At 43.6% G+C, this 16,732-nt stretch overlaps 4 protein-coding genes across 8 annotated transcripts in view; 1 reads left to right on the top strand and 3 right to left on the bottom strand.

Annotated features, from left to right (window-relative positions):
* The window catches only part of LOC126558878 (uncharacterized), a 521,842-nt gene that overhangs the window by 12,391 nt on the left and 492,719 nt on the right, over window positions 1-16,732 (bottom strand). The window lies entirely within an intron of this gene.
* The window catches only part of LOC126557570 (RNA-binding protein Musashi homolog Rbp6), a 236,002-nt gene that overhangs the window by 93,341 nt on the left and 125,929 nt on the right, over window positions 1-16,732 (bottom strand). The window lies entirely within an intron of this gene.
* LOC126558879 (uncharacterized) overlaps window positions 1,457-16,732 on the top strand; it is a 553,494-nt gene continuing 538,218 nt past the window's right edge. The window contains exons 1-3 of the mRNA XM_050214958.1: window positions 1,457-1,635; window positions 1,704-2,126; window positions 2,193-2,355. Coding sequence (XP_050070915.1) covers window positions 1,464-1,635; window positions 1,704-2,126; window positions 2,193-2,344 — 747 coding nt within the window. The 5' untranslated portion in view covers window positions 1,457-1,463 and the 3' untranslated portion in view covers window positions 2,345-2,355. The remainder of the gene's footprint in view (window positions 1,636-1,703; window positions 2,127-2,192; window positions 2,356-16,732) is intronic.
* On the bottom strand, window positions 3,662-7,502 carry LOC126556934 (soluble guanylate cyclase 88E). 2 transcript variants are annotated; one of them, XM_050212498.1, is made up of 11 exons: window positions 7,244-7,502; window positions 6,862-7,143; window positions 6,572-6,777; window positions 6,358-6,481; window positions 6,017-6,285; window positions 5,604-5,955; window positions 5,402-5,534; window positions 4,586-5,325; window positions 4,446-4,516; window positions 4,131-4,382; window positions 3,662-4,007 (listed from the first exon to the last, which is right to left on the bottom strand). In XM_050212498.1, exons 1-11 carry the CDS (start codon window positions 7,409-7,411, stop codon window positions 3,746-3,748), a joined length of 2,859 nt encoding a protein of 952 aa, XP_050068455.1. In that variant the 5' UTR covers window positions 7,412-7,502; the 3' UTR covers window positions 3,662-3,745. The 2 variants fall into 2 exon arrangements, with proteins under 2 accessions (XP_050068455.1, XP_050068453.1); XM_050212496.1 differs by having other exon boundaries at window positions 3,662-4,382.

Here is a 16,732-nt window from a genome sequence, read left to right as displayed (position 1 = left end):
TACTAAAGACTCTCTTTATATCAACTCCCTCGGTGTTAATTGTATAATTAGGTGTCGAGCAAAAGAGCCTATTATTTCAACATAAAATGATAAATTATCGTATTGTCACGATCCACCCGTACTTACCCATTCATTAGCAAATCAAACAAAACAACGTAGCTCACGGTGGTTACCGTATTATGACGACCTTTAATCAGCACCAACCAGCGGTCAACATTACACGCTCAACCATAAAGCCTACCGGCGGGCATCATTCCACCCGGCCAAACCAGTTCACGAAGCATTCCGCGATGATGCGCACGTGCTTTTTGGGGTCGACTGTGGTGTGTGAAATAATTGCTTTTCGATTTGTATTGAATGACTGCGTGTGTATGTATGTTGTGTTAAGATTTGAATGTACTTCTCTTTCGTTTGCTTTTACTTTCGATTCGGGTCATCCCTCCACGCGGTGGGAAAAAGGTTATGATGCAAGTTTTTTTTGGCAAACATATTAGAGCTTTTTGTTTTCCTTGCATGGTGTTATGATCGTATAAACATTACTCTATAAAAAACACGATTTGCTTCATAGTGTTTCGTTTATGTTGCAGCAGCTAAAGAAGGGCAATAAAGTAGCAGCACCCTAGCAAGAACCTCCCTCACACATGCGAAAAGTCGTAAAGAGAAGCATGGCACATATTTGACATTGCAGCCCCCGCCAGAGGCAGCAGCACCTGGGTGTATGTTTTCGCTTGTCATTAGACCACGACGACCACGGCTACCAGTCGCATTGCCCGCCCGAAGGTAAACGACTCGTGAAAAACACTTGCTCTTGAACGATTCACGCTCACCGCGCTATTGCTTCACAGCATTAGCGTTATTGCATTGCATAATGGAGCTGCATAAATCTCATCCCCTCCCGACTTCTTCGGGTAAATCGCAATTGAAGGTTGTCAACTGGCATATAACTTGCAGCTTCCGTACCGGTTGAAGCACTTGACCAGAGCTTTTCTGTTTGCACCGGTGTTTCAGTGTGATTTACTTACCGATAATGCTTCCCAGAGGTTAATTTTATGCTCATTGGGGTGGAATCGTTATGTAAAGCGATGCATTATCACTACAAGTTATAAAATTTATGCAACTTTTTAACGAAGGTCATGCCTACTTATTGCCGGAGACACATTACACACCAATAAATGCCGTTTTGTTGGTGCATAAACAGGTTCACATGATGTTGCGTGTGGAAGGTATGCCGTAAGAGACTTGCTTTGGTAGCTCAGCGACTCATACCCTTGTTTCTTATAGAATTTTTAATTTAATAGTACCACAAACTGTAAAAAAGAGCTAACATGGCGGCAGACAATTAAGCATCTAATTAATTTCTGTTGCTGAATCCGGCTTAATTGTTTTTTCTTATTTTTACAACTTCTCTGTAAAATCATTAAAAACTCATAACATAACTAATTTGCGTCATTTCAGCCCCAATCATGAGGAGCTCCAGGTTACAGCTGCTGCCTGTGCTACTAGTTCTAGCGATACAACAGTGTGCGTGCCAGCGCGAAGTGTTCCGACTCTTCTCCAACTGTCGCTTCGGAAAGCCCAACTTTGATCCGTGCATTAAAAAAGCTTTCAACGCACTACGGCCCTGGTTTAAGACAGGTAGAAGACCCTGACGTTCGCGTCCATTCCAGCTTGATTAACTTTTCCTCGCTCGAACTAATTTAAAGGTCTGCCCGAGTTTAACGTTGCCCCGTTCGATCCGCATCGGGCCGAATTTATTGAACAGCGCCGTGGAGATTTGGGCGGTCTCGGAGGCTATCGATTGCTGCTAACGAACGTGTCCGAGTACGGCTGGATGCAGTCGGAGGTGACGAAATACCGTACCGAGCCCAAGCATGACCGTATCGTGTACTCGCAGTTCTTCCCGGAAAAATCACTCGACGGCAGTTACGACTTTAAGGCGAAAATCCTCGGTCTACCGCGACACACGCGAGGCATCTGGAACCTGACGCTGTACGACTACAGCCAGACAACGACCGTAACGCGGATCGGCGGTCCCGGAGGACTGTTGAAGGTGCGCGTCGAGATCGACAAGATCGGTGATATGAAGCTGCACATCTCGCACCTGTTTCATGGGTCTAAAATTATCGGTAAGAAATAATACTCATTGTCGACAACCCATCATCCAATATTGACGGTTTGGCCCTCTCCCGTAGAATCGATTGCTGACTTCTTTATCAACACAATGTGGCAACCGAGCTTCCCGTTCATTAAGCCACTGATCAACGATCTGGTCAGTGTTGCGTTTACGGACATTTTCAACGAGTCCTTCCGATACTTCCCGCTCGATCAGGTGATACGAAGCTAGGTGTGCAAGGGGTGGGCGATCCAGACATTTGCGACATTCGCCGCCATTTCGTCGAACTGCGAAAACCCATGTGATAAGTTTTATCGTTTAATTTGCTTTCCTACTTTTTTGTATGTTTGTTTTGGTAATAAAAGGAATAAGACTACGATGTAGCAGCGAGCGTTTTGTGAGGTATCTTAAACATACATACACGTATAGTTTTGCTTTATTGTCAAAGTATGTACAAACACCTAGACGATCACTAGTAAGACGCGACGCGAAGTTGGGTTGAGCCGGGGCGAGAAGTTATTATTTGAAACGTGTGTTACTTTTTGATATATCAGCGTTATTACTTGTACTGCTCACGGTACATGGAGCTAGACAGGCGGTGGACATTATGGACATTTTTTGTTTTATTGTCAATTGAACCTGAATGTAAGTTTGCTTCCCGACCATCGGAACACACTGTGTTGCGCTTCGATGCTTAATGAGTTACCTGTTCGATACGAATATAAATGATTTCCTGACCCGATCTCGTAAAACTTTTCACTGTACAACGAATGTATATGAAGCTTTCTTTTTCTAACAGCTGCCGCCTAATCTTACAATTGTGTATGGTAGTTTGAATGTGTAAATCTACAACAACATTTTTCATCGCTCAACACCGTACTACTTTGGTAGCAATAGACTAGAGGCTAGTGATGAAGTAGATCACTAAAAACACAAGACAATCAATTATGAGTGACGCCTGAATCTGGACGATTTAGAGAGCTCTAACAGTCAACGATTGTATTAAGTACCGCGGCACATACACACCGGAACACTGTCTTGAGATGTTGATATATAGTCGTTTTCTTATATCCCGCAATGTTATTATAGACATTTTTTCAATGCGGAAAGTAATGAGACAGGTAGATAATAAATAAACTCCACTGATATCTGATATCACCCACGTTAGATGTCACTAAAACAATGTTCGCTTAAGCTACACTAATTCGTACCGTGTACCAATGAAGGCCGATGCGTCAAGTTACCGATTACACTCTATAAGTACAACATTAAGTACACAACGTTCTCATACACGTTCGGTGGCTACAAATGTGCCCTCTGTTACTACTGCTGCTGCTGCTGCTAGACACCACAGGTATAAACGTAAAACGGAAAAACGGACACACGAATGACATACAAACACCTATTGACGAGTCGGTTAAAGCTTTCGTCGCATAGCCTAGCGCACTCAGACACTCAGTGCCAGGTTAGACTAGGATGTCGAGGATACCTCCGAGAAACCATACATTACAGATGACGTGCCGCAGAAGAAAACTAACAAACGGTAAAGGTGTACGGTGCATAACTACTACCAGGGGCCACTATCGAGAATCTACCGACTCAGCACGTTCTGCTTCGGGTGGGAACCAGTCTCTAGAGTATGTGACAGGCGTTCGAGTGCACTTTGTGTCGACCGTTCTGGTGATGGGTAGCGTACGCCGCCGGGCAGCACTTGTGCTCTTTCGGGTGCGAAAAGCTCATGCTCTGGGGCACCTTGCCGGGCCCGGGCCCGGCAACCGGTTCGCAACCGTGACAGTGACGCGGTGGCAGATGGGCGTGCTGTTCGCAGACGGGTACCGGTCCACCGGACGGGCCCGGTACCGTACCGGAATGCGATGGAACCGCTTGCGATCGGCTGCCGTCGGGCGGACAGACACAGGCAGCGGGTGGACATGAAACGGGAAAGTAAAGATTGAGTGTATAGAGTGCGTGACAGGCTGTGGAAGCGGTGTCGCTAGTGTGTTCGTCCACTACGGACCTACTGCTACCGAGGGTGCAATTGTTCGACTGACAGATGTTGCCGTCGGACCGTGAACCGGGTGGATTGACGAAGCACATGCCGGGCAGATCGGCATCGTAGATTTCCTGTACCATCTGGTCGAGTTTTTCCAGGGCCTTGGTCTGCTGGTGCTTGACTGCATCCAGTTTGGCTTTGCGTGCTTTCGCCTTCTGCTCGTACGTAGCAACGGACGCATGTTCGACGGTTTGTGCTTTTGCCAGGATGCCTTTGCTGTGGGATGGAAAGAGAACAAGCGTTATAGCTTGGGAACAGGTGAGGTAGAATGAAACTTACGGCTTTTTGGGTGCTTCCTGCAGTAATGCGTTACTAGCTCCAGATAGTAGCTCGTGGTCCTTGTCCATGAACTAAAAAAAAAAAAGATAAGTCTTAAAGAAACCTGTAGTCCTGGGATGCATAGTGAAGAAAACCCTTACCTGCGCTTGGTAACACGATTTGGATTTGGTGCGAAACTGGGAATTCGGTGGGCTAAAAGGGCACGGCGATGGCGTAGACCCAGAGTACAGTGTGTTGCTGAGCGAGTTCCGATGCTGTAGATCCTCGAGGAACTCTTCCGTGTCGTTCACGAGCGAACCAAACACATCCGACACGCTGTGCATGAAAGCGTGGCCCGTAGAGTTGGACCGATTTTCTCGACCACGTGGTCCAAACGCATGCAGCTTCACCGGAGAGTTGGCTATGCTGCGCCGGGCGACATCTTCAAACGTTACCGGCGAGTATACGCGTCGATCTTCCAGCCCAGCTGAGCTAAGACCACCGAGCGATTGCTTGTGGGGCTGCTGTACAAAGTTGACCGGAAACGGAATGCTAACACGCCGGTCCTTGCTTGCTTCGATATACTCGATCGATGGGCTCTTAATGTCCTCGTCCAGCAGCTGAAGCGGTGGACGATTTTCACGATAGTCCAACCAGTACGTCTTCATCGTGCCCTTGCCCTTAACATCGATCTCTCCCCGCTCGCTTACGCGATAGTTGGACGAGAGCAGATTCTTGGTAGACTCCGATATGTGTATCCGCATCGCCTGGCTCGTTGACTCCATGCGTGAGGCGGTGTTGACTGAATCACCGAATAGGCAGTATCTTGGCATCTTCAAACCGACGATACCCGCTACCACCGCACCAGAGTGAACACCCACCCGTATACGAAGATGAGATCCTGTGGGAAAGTGCCGTTTTAGAAAAGGACATCAATAATACAATCGATTGTATGAATCACATCACATCAGAAGTACCTGTGGAGGGATCCTTCAAATCCGTTATTGCCTCGATCATATCCAAGGCCATATCACAGACTTTTTCAGCGTGGTTCTGCTCCTTGGCGGGAGCGCCCGAGACTACCATGTATGCATCTCCGATCGTTTCGACCTGCAATTATTTTTAAACCGCATGAATAATAAATTAACTCTCATAATCTCTTGATTATGAGTCGCTCACCTTATACACACTGTTCCGCTCGGTAAGCGTATCGAAGATGGAGTACATTGCGTTCAGCATGGACACGACCTCCATCGGTGTGATGCGGGAACAGATCTCAGTAAACGTGACCACATCCGAGAACAGTATGGACACGCTGTTGAACATCTCGCAGGTATCGATCGGGTTCTCGCCACGTCGTAACCGATCGGCGACCTGTTTCGGGATCATCTGATAGAGCAGCTCATCCGTACGGCGCATCTCTTCGTCCAGTTTTCGCATCGATTCTTCCAGCTTTTTTGACTTTTGCTGTTCCTGATCGAGTGCCAGCTTCAGCTCTACTGATTGTTGCGTACCAGCTAACATGAGATCTCTGGAAGATCCAGGCGATAATGAGTGGTGTGTCACGATGAGCAAACAACAATGTAGCTTACCGGCTGAAGTCATGCATTGACAGATCGTTGATGTAAAGGCCGGTGCTGATAAGGGAGGTCAGTTTCGGCATAACTGGAGTCCCTAGGAACATGATCATGTACCAGTTCTCCATGTAGATCATTTGTCCCTTAAGTCGCAACCGCTTCTCAACCTCCTCCTCCTGATCATCCTCCGACAGTACGAGCTCCGTTTTTCGTTGGTTTTCTGGCCGCTTCTTTACTGACTGCACTGTCACTAGCTCGAATATGTTGTTCGTGCGATTGAGTATCTAAACGGGAGGGATTGCAAAACAAACTTAATTTTAACCTACAAGAGCACCGGTGATGGTGTGTTCGCTTACCGTTTGGAATTTAAATGCTATCAGTGGACGTCTCAGCTCGAACCAATCCGTGATCTTTTTCGACAGTAAATCGGGTAGAATGACCATCAGCGAGTTGCCTATACTTCGGACAACCATATCCGACCTGCAATGAATCAATTATATTCGACGTACACGCTTATGAATGGAGTATTGACGTAAAGGCACAATAACGATGTTCACGCGACTAACTCACCCGAAGACGATACAGAAGGGGAATATCTCGAACAGTACGGAGGCGCTAATGGGCAGGTGCTTCTCCTCCCGTGTCATCGCCAACGTAGCCAACGAGAACGCCCGGTTGTCGAACGTCAGCTGGAACGTGTAGTGATTCGTTTCGCCCAGCAGGTCCGATTTGACCAGCTCGATTTGCATATCTTTATGGTAGAAATGACGTGCCACCTGTTGGACGGTTAAAGGTGTTGAGGGACGTTAGACAGTGAAATGAGACTGTACTTTACAGTGGTGATAGATCCCAGGACGTACCTCCCTAATTTGTCCCATTGTATAGTAAACGAAGCCCTTGCGCTTGGTCCGATAGTGCAGCGTCAGTCCGTGGCGGGTTTCGTTCTCGCAGATGAAGCTTGGCGCACGCATCAGCGGATAGGAGAACTTGAGATATTCGTGCAAATTATCCAACCCATTCAGAAAGTCGCGCATGTGGCGCCCCAGCACGGACAGTACCCGATCGTACCCGTACTGGCTGACGAAGTTGACAAAGTACACTCCCATCTGGTCCATAAAGTCACGCTCGGATATTCCAAGAATCTGCAGCACAGCAAACATCGCGAGGAAAAATATAGAAAACAGGTAGAATTACATTTTCGTCACACCTAAAATTTGATGGTGACCGGTCTGGGCACAGTACTTCTTGCGCTTTCGTCGCCAGCACGTTGAGCAGATTCTCGTCGTAGTCATCGTGGACGCTGAACGAGGGTGACGATATGCCCGTCTGTCGGCGGATATCATCCCACTTGTCCTCTCCGTAGACAGCCTTCACGTATTCGGACAGGTTCTCCAGCAGCAGCCCGTACATAGTCGCACCGTGGCACCGGCGCCGTCCGGACGCATCCGACGGTGCCGCCGACGGTCGTCACGTACACTGGCCCCACGCGTCCGATCGCTTCCACCGTCACCACCAGCACTCTGGCAGTGACTTTGCTGCTATCGCGTGTCTTCGGGGTGCGCTACCACTGCTTCCTACGGCGCGGAACAGAGACGATCCCAGCTGGTTCCAATGTCTGCAACGAAAATGCGATTTGGAAAATGCATAAACCTGTCAATGAGTGTCCACTGACGTCAATTGATTTATTTGTATTTTTATTCCCGCCGTTAGCCAAACTGGTACCGTGTGCGGTGGTCTCGACGAAGCCAAAAAGTAACCAGCAATGTTATTCCAGTGTCTATCCCGTTTCTCATCGCTCTTTGATTAAATGTCTTCCATTGCTGGGCCACACATTGCCCGGAGCGTAGCGCACAGCTCTATTTGAGTCTTGGATACCCGTGCCATCGAACGAAGTTTCGATGCTCGTGATCGATCTATTTACTTTCGGTTCACACTTCAAAACACCACAAGAACTTCTAGCCAAGACAGCGTGTGGAATCCTGAGTTTCAGAGGAAGTAAAACTGGGAACCATGAGCGGGGATAAGAATATTATCCGGCTAAAATCCACTATAGTTAATTGAAAATGTGCCACGAAGTGAAGAAGCTTCCGTTCTATCATAAATACGTTTAAAACAGAACGTCATTAAAAGACCCATCAGGCCGTGTGGTTTGCTGTTGGGTTGATAGTTGTAAATTGGATAAAGTTTCAATCGAATGGCATACATCCAGGAAGGGTTAAGCCAGAAACTGGCATCAGGAGAGTTAATTACTATACACATGAGGAGTAAATCGAAATACCGAAAATGGGGAAGTAATGAAATACATTGTTGATTACTTGGAAGGTTTATGTCGGCAGACCAGTCTAATTTAGATTGCTTTAAGTTTACCGTACATCCAAATCGCTTAATTATATTTAGATGCCTTTTACGCATCTCAAAAGATTCAGAAACCGAACCTATACTTAAACGAATGAGCAACTATTATTTACTAGTTATCATTTCTGCATGGAATTTCTGTGTTTATCGTCAAAATCGTTTACCAAAGATTACAAGACACGGAATAAAATTATGAAGCCTACAAAATCTTTATAAATAATTCATTCGATTCGATGGTAGACGTGGCCTTGAAGGTCGTTTAGCCAAGAAGAAAAAGAAACAATATTTCCACATAAAGATAACGAACATTATGTTTTGCATACATCTCAATTTGTGTATGGATCCTTAAAATAATCGCATCGAATCTCGCTTCTCCCGCATGTTCTCTGGAGTAATCTCCTTATCAAATATATTTTACTTTACATGCTTTCGTTTCTGCTTCAGTACATCATACATGAGTCCTAGCTTTTTCTTAAATTAATAAATTAGGTTATAACCCAAGCTAGTAAACGAGGCACCACGGACACAATCCAACTTTAAACAATGTTTTGTTCAACAAATTATAATTCAAAAACTTCTTTCACTTCATTGTCCCTGCGTGTCAATTCAATTTCTACCACAATGTCTCTTATGCAGGCACCGTGGGGGACACCTTCACCCAATAAGTTCATCATACCGGATGGCTAAAGTTTAATAAAGTGCTCCATCGGATAGCAGTGCCTGCACGTGAAAAAAAGCTCTGCATTACCCCGGTGCTACACACAAATTCCCAACCAAATGAATAAATAACGAACCCGAAAGCACAGGAAGTGGATTCGTTGCGAGCTGAATTCTTTAGCTCTGACCGAAGTGAACGCACACTGAAAAATGGCTATCACCGAATGTCGCGTGAATCATTTTGGGAGTTTTATTTTATTTTATTTTCTTCCATTCTTTTTCCATTCACCATTCACAGCATCCTTCAAATGTGTTTATTGTTTCGCTTTGCTGCTGCTGTTTTTGTCCTGCAGCTGAATTCGCATTCTTTTTGTCATCGCCAATGGTGGAAAACCGCGTTCACTATGAATGGTCTCCGAACCAGCGAGACTATCCCATTCTCATGGCTGCGTGAAAATGTTTCCCCATTTCAATGATGGCTCCGGTTTTACTGGAGGCCTCAGTTTTTGTCACCATTGTTGATGCTGTCCATTTGTCGTTTGATGGAGACGATGAAACGGAACAGGACACACAGAGTACGTCTTCATCCTATGGCAAACCAGTATTAATCGTCAAACCGGAAAGCTTTGGAAACAATTGTGAAATCGTTTTGGACATATTTCGCTTAATTCATTTACCACCAGCAAACCACAAATGATGCTTTCAAATGTGGCGGGATGCGATAATAGAAGATAACATCTCGCTTCGGTGCGCGGAATACACGATGGACGACAGGCGATTATTTAGCGATTATGGTTGTGGCGCGTGCTAAACAGATAATGGGATGATGAAAAATGTTTATTTTATTTGCAAGCAAATAACTGTACTTTGAAAAAGCACAGCAGATAGGTTTGAGTATTGAAAGCGGAAATGTTTTGAATGAATGCTTTTTGAAATTGTAAAATAACCAAAACACTCTATACAAGTTAACAAACCAATGATCAAAATACTGCCAAATGATTTGAAAAACACTGAAAAGTAATAAGTGAGCATTTGAAGCACCCTGTGCCGAGGAACGCTCATCGCACAACGGAAACGTTTAGGAGTGATTGCTCATTAAAATGTTATCCACTAAGGGAAGTAAACAAGAAAAAAAAAACACTTCCAAAGAAAAGCGAACCATACCGGTGGCGAGAAGATTAATGGAAGATTTTTCGATGAATGATTGTGCCACCGGGAGTCAGTGGATTGAAGTCGTCAGAACTAGGGTGGTGACAATTCTTTCTACAGCTTCATTGAGTGTGACTTTCTATTTTTCCCCTTTTTTTCAACGTCTTTATGACCTTTTTGCTGTGACACTTGGTTTTACTTCTTTTTTGTAATGTTGTATTAGAAAAGTTTTTTAATCTTCTTGCCAGCTTCTTTAAAGGAGAAAAAAACCGATCGAAAAATTTGTAATACTCAAAAACCTTTTTTTTTATTCCACTTCTTGCCAAAATATCGCAGCACGGCTTATTTAAATTTTAAAAAATTCTGCATTTAAAGCTAAAGATGGCTCCTATCTTAATATCGTAGTATTGTATTTTAGAAAAATAAAACATCAAATGCAAAAATTGGAAATGAAGGAAAAGGTTACATTAAAGTTGGAGCGAATACGGCGACGATAGGCAGATAAGGAGAAAGTAAAATCATAGGAAAAACGTAAATATGATTGCAATTGAAAAATTTTGGTATAAACAGGGTATTCCGGTAATTATTTACGCTTTCCCATGAATTTTTGTTTTCGTCCCGAGGTTTATTAACGTTTTATTGTTTTAATTGTTTTCAGACATTAAAAAATATTTAAAAAATCTTATTACAATAACACATAATCTGGAAAAAGTACAGATTTTTATGTTGTTTAAGCTATGCTGAAATTTAGTATTTGTAACATAAGTTTTAGCTTACATGTAGGAGATTTTATTCGTGTAACGATACAAAAATATATAGAATATAAATGATTGGAAAAAATATGGAAAAATGTTGTCGAAAAAACATTAGTTTCTAAATATATTAAAGTATTTAAAACATGAGGAACCGTCCCAAAATCTCGGTAAAACATCAAAAATATTTTAGCATAATAAACCATGCGAAAGCGTCAATATAGCTCGGGATATCCCGTAATTTATAGTGACGTATGTTTTATGCATTCAATTCCAACTTGTCCCAAAACTATTTCCAAATAATTAAAACATTCCACCGTGAGGGAGGCTTTCGTGTGTTAATAAGGATATTTCAAGGACAGCCAAACTTTATCACATCCATCATAAAAGTGCTATTCTTCTCCGATTTTGTCAGCTTCGCCATTCGTCAAATGCTTTACTTCCTTCGCTCGATGGGGCCAAACTTGCTTTCTTTCCGAACTAGGTCAGGAAAGGCATAGTACATTTACCACATCTCGCACATCCCTGCTTCCTTATCGTGATGCTAAGGACTTTCTGCTAACTTTCTTGCCAAGATAAACAGCACCACGCAACAAACCTCATGGACAATTTAGCTTCCTGCGTGTGCGATCGGACGGCAAGGTCCGATCACCACAAACGTCACTGTTCCGGTCAATAAGATCTATGGGAAAGACAAGCCAAACGATTCCTCCACCTCCTCTCTCCCCACCCTTAATTTGTCACGACTTGTCCTTTCTGTACGGTTTTTGTACACAAAATAAGCTTCTTAATAAAGCTAATTTTGATTACTAGGAATTGATGAAAAGATTTCCTCCTCCCACAGCGCAGAAAGCAGAACCCGAAACCGATCGAAGGTGTGTATGGGCGAGAAAACTTTCAATTTCCCAACCACAGCCGGGGACCCGGGACGATGATGGGCGGGAAAACTTCCCCCAAAACGCTATGTTGATTCAGGACGACATCTTATCATTCCGATCACCAACCAACCGTTACGGTTACCATCGTTATCATTTCGCATCTCGCTTTCGTTCGCGACCTTCCGTACTCTCTTCGTTAACACAAATAAAGCTTCTCAGCTTCCATCCAGCTTCTCATCTTCTGGAAAGGTGCTATTTGCATTAGCCTTTTCACTCCTCCCAGCATCCCTGCATTGCTACAACGTCGCACGCTGGCGTTAATTAATTCCTATTGCTGCACTTGAAAACGGAAGCGGACAAAAGAGGGAAAAACAAGAAACCTTCTCTAGCATGCCCTCGGGTAACGGTTAGCGAAAACAGGGCCGTTGTTCTTGTTGTGCTTTGCGGAGGAAATAATTAGCAATTGCGTAATTTAAAGCTGCTCCTTTTGAAGACAGCACACGCGTGGCAGCAGTGGGTGCAGTCCGTGTGCTAATGAACTGTAAGGAATACAAAATAAATGATGATAATGTTATGCTCCCCTTCGAAAAGTTTGTTCACTTCATGTGCATGTGCTTCAGCAGAAATCGCTACTACTTGTTATGGTGGTTGCTCGTAAAACCAACTTCTATCGTTCCGAACGACGAAAACCCATTTTGGCAAGCGTTCAAAATGGTTCACTGGCAACCAACCGAAACCATCGCCGGCAGGAGTAACGCCAACGAAGGAAAATAATTTGATTTGGATTAAGATTTATGGTTCTGTCGGGCAGGATTCGCTTCACCAATTTCACTGACCAGCTGGCAACGCTGGTGGAATGTAATTTCGGGCGCAATAAAGCAAACTCCTGCAGAAGTACAGCATAGGTCAAACCTCGGTCCCTGGAGTATGTGAAACTGCACCGGCAATCAGTAGGGCAAACGGTTACGGACCTATCGTTACATCCTAGAAATTGTGTGCTGTGTATCGAATTTATCGAATTACCTTTTGCTAGAGATAGATTGCAGGCGGGTCGAGATGAATTGGAAAATATCTCAAGATTTTTCTTTCATTACTGCCAGCCTGACCTTGATGGGTTTCATCCTTCTTGGACAGTAATAGTAGTAGCGGGTTGCGTCCGGTTGCACTTGGAAAAATATATAAAGCTAATCATGGTGAGCACACAGAACGAAAGTAGATGATCTTGAGCTTGAAGAATATTTTGCTTGCTGTCCAATGGCAGTATGAGACTTTGCGGATGAATGATGAAAGAAAGTAAGCATCTGAAGGAGCAGTATATTGGTCGATGGGTAGAGCAGAGGTAGAAAATTTAATTTTCCCAATGAAAACAGATAGTTTTATCGCTAAAAGTGTGCGAATTCTTTTTTTCTTTGTCTCTACACCTTCCAGATGCCTGGAATGGCTGGTTTTCCTTGACTTTGTTTATTCCGTAGCGTACGGTGAGACTGTTCGGACGGGATTCGATTTCCATCGGAACATAAGTAAGGCGTTAACCAAATTTAACTCTTCTCAAATTGATCAGCAACGACCAGATAATCGCTAGAGTTTTTACCCCTAGAAGTATGCAATTTTATTTAGAATTAGTTTACAAGCTTCATCTAGTGAATTTGCGATGTGAACGATAGATTTCGACAGTCTTCATATGTATTTCGATACGATTTTCGAATCTCGAAAATCCCACAACTGGGTAACACCCAATTGATCTATCATTGCTAGTAAAATTTAATGAAACTATGCAATAATTTTTCTGCTAAGGTTTTATTGCCGTTGACTTATTTAAATTTTTAAGCATAACAGTGCCGTCATAACAGTGTCGCAAATATTATGGAAGGAATGAAAACATATTCCATTGAAGTGGCAAAATTGGAAATACATATCCTGATCTGAGAAAGCTGCCGTCCGCATTGCAAAGAGACTAGGAAAACCCTAAATTTTAATAGAGTTATCTCTGCCCTAAATCCGTATGAAATCACAATAACGAACTGTTTTGCGTTTTTATTTACTAAACCATTCGCTGTAGTGAGTATATTTGTAATACACAGCAAACTCTTAAAACCTTCACCGACATGTTCCAAAATAGATCACTGGGATACACAATACGATTCCTCTGAAAACCTGCCATAATTGCTCACGGAACCCCCTACAATATGCGCACGAAACTGCAGTTCAAAAATAACTCGCAGCTAATTATCTTCGAGCAGGTTTGCAGAAACCTCCCTCCGCCCATGTAGTATATCGTTTGCTTATAATTAATTGCAGACTTGGGAAACAGACAACAAACTTCCAGCAGCATGGCACACTCCCTGGAATGTAACTGATGCACACCGGAACGTGCTTACAAAGTTTAAAATAAAAAACATCCAGAACAAAAAAGAAAAAAACAAAACAAAACAAAAAAGGGAAACGTAAAGAGCATTGTCCGTAAAGGCAGTTCAAATATGGCGCCAAATGATCTCGCTTACTGGTGCAGAGTACTGTGCAGAGAAGGAACGAAACGCACTGTTCAAGGACTGTCAGCAGCACAACCACAGCCACGCTCAGTGGCCCATTATTGTGTGAGACGAATTTTGTACCGACTTTTCGACCATTTAACCATTAAATATAGCCTCCAAACGGCCAGTGGTGACCTCCCGAATGTGTCCCTTTTCCCGCTGCCCACAATCACCACCCAGCGTACCCAAAGCGGCCGGACGTATAGGTAATAAAATTGGTTTTATATCGCTTTATGATCACACATTATCGCCATTTTTGCGATGAGCCGTAGGAATTTATTTTCATATACGCGTGACCACTTTTTGTTTCATTTCGCGTTGCACATGTTCGCCGTCCCTAGGGCGGGATGTTCGCATTTCGGCCGGCCTACTGCAGCACGCATAAACACACCGGGAGGCGACAAATCGTTGGACGTCACAAGACGTTTTGTCGCAGTTTCGCCACCGCCACTACGTGACGCGAACTGAGCTGAAGCGTTCCACGTTCCAGTGAGCGAAAGCTAAAATAAATAAATAAATGTATGAAATAATAAACGACGTGCCAACGGTGTGCACCATGGACTTGTGACGGATTAAATGGAATCCAGCGCGAAATGGGGTTCGAATGGTTTCGTATGCGTTGCTGTGTACGCTTTCAATGATGCCCTTAAGGGTGGATGAATTGTGGTCATTGTGGTCAAAAGCGGTGACCTAGAGCGCATAGGTGTATTATCGGATGGAGTGTTTATTGCTCTCAAAGGGTCAGGTTATGTGTGTCATAGCAATAGTGGTTAACCGATCAATTTCGCATGCCAGTAATTTATTGTTTTAATCTTAACATTGGAGCGTTCTATCTCTTACGAAAGCTTTTTTTTTTGTAAAATTGTACTAGATTTTTGAAGATAAAAGAATTAAGAAAAAATACTAAAATTAGTCAAGTGATGAAGAATGCCATTAGATTCTGTCTCATATACTGTTCTGGAGACTTACGCCTTTTGCCCTTTACAGATTAGGACATTTCAAGGCGGCCTACTAAACAGTCAATCCAATCAATTGACTCCGCGAATAACATTGTCATCATCAGATGGACAACTTCGGCGGTTTGTGTCGCAAATAGAATTGGATTGAGCACCAATATGGCGAAAAAAAAACCTGCTTGCTTGGGAGTATGAGTATCAGTTGACGACGATGATCTTGAGATGATAGAGGAGTTCTACTACCTTCCGAAGGCGTTAGAAAAATCGTGTTTCCCTCCACAATCTCAAGGGATTCGTAAAGTCTTTCGGGCACAAGATCTGAACTGTGCTGTCGGAGGACGCCAATAAACCAATTTCAAACGGTGGCGAAGATGCAAGCAGATATCCTGACTACTCTGATACATTTTCCGTCTAAACAAAGACGGAAGAATACGAAGTTGGGGCAAGTGCTAATTATCATGACATGCCCCATCACGAAGGTGCTTGTCAGGGACCCGTTCGACAAGAGACATAGAGGAGCTTACAACGCGCTTGTTGTCTAAATCAGGTGGAATCGAACTTGTCGGAGATAGAATGCAGCCCCGAAACGAGTTTGCCATAAGCAGCCCAAGAGGAAGAAAAAGAAACAGCGGATCAAACGAACCGGAAACTATTGTAGAATACTACAGTGAATTGGAGATAATTTTGCTACACACCAACACCAACATAAAATGGTTTGTCTTATACTAAATATATCTTACGAATTCCTTTGATCATTATTTATCATAATAATAGGATGTTCCTTAAACATTTCATTGTTGTAATAGTTTCAAATCAATATTTATCCCTTGACCGATGGAACCTTGTTGACTTAAAAAAATCATCAACATGCGTATCGTGTGCTGAGGCACACAACACAACTTAAATCACCAATCAGATTTATTCACCGTTTTGCACACATCACACAGCAAGCTTCATCCCCTTTTGTTAGTTTCTTTCCACTTACCAAAGCTTTAAAGCACACATAAACTAGTGCGCCTGGAAGTGAAAATAAATAAACTCACTCCTCACTTCCTCAGGCTGCCAGAAAAACTTCCAGAAAGTGTCACTGAAACAGAGCGGCTGAGCGAGTCCATAAAAATCTTCACTTTGTATGGAAATGTAAACCTCTATTAAAATTCAAATGAGGTAGCCAGCGATGGTTGAATAGCGGATCGCCTCGGGTATCCATTGGTCGATTGGGTTCGAAATAAAATAAATTCGAACTGCAAAGATGCCACTGTCTGGGAAGGAGAAGTTAGTTTGGCCAATCTCTGTAATATTCCCTTGATTGCCCGTTCCAGTTTAATGCAGGTGCGCCAGGACATGTTTCAATCGCTTGCAAAGAAAAGCTCGCTTGGTGTGGATGCGGAGCTACTAAAACGCATAACGGAGTCATAAATTATGGATGGCTAATTGTCTCAGGGTTTATTTT

Source organism: Anopheles maculipalpis, chromosome 2RL (genome assembly GCF_943734695.1).
Source record: "Anopheles maculipalpis chromosome 2RL, idAnoMacuDA_375_x, whole genome shotgun sequence".
Classification (NCBI taxonomy): domain Eukaryota; kingdom Metazoa; phylum Arthropoda; class Insecta; order Diptera; family Culicidae; genus Anopheles; species Anopheles maculipalpis.
The sequence above is the reverse complement of the archived record's forward strand: the minus strand, read 5'-3'. Positions and strand labels throughout refer to the sequence as shown.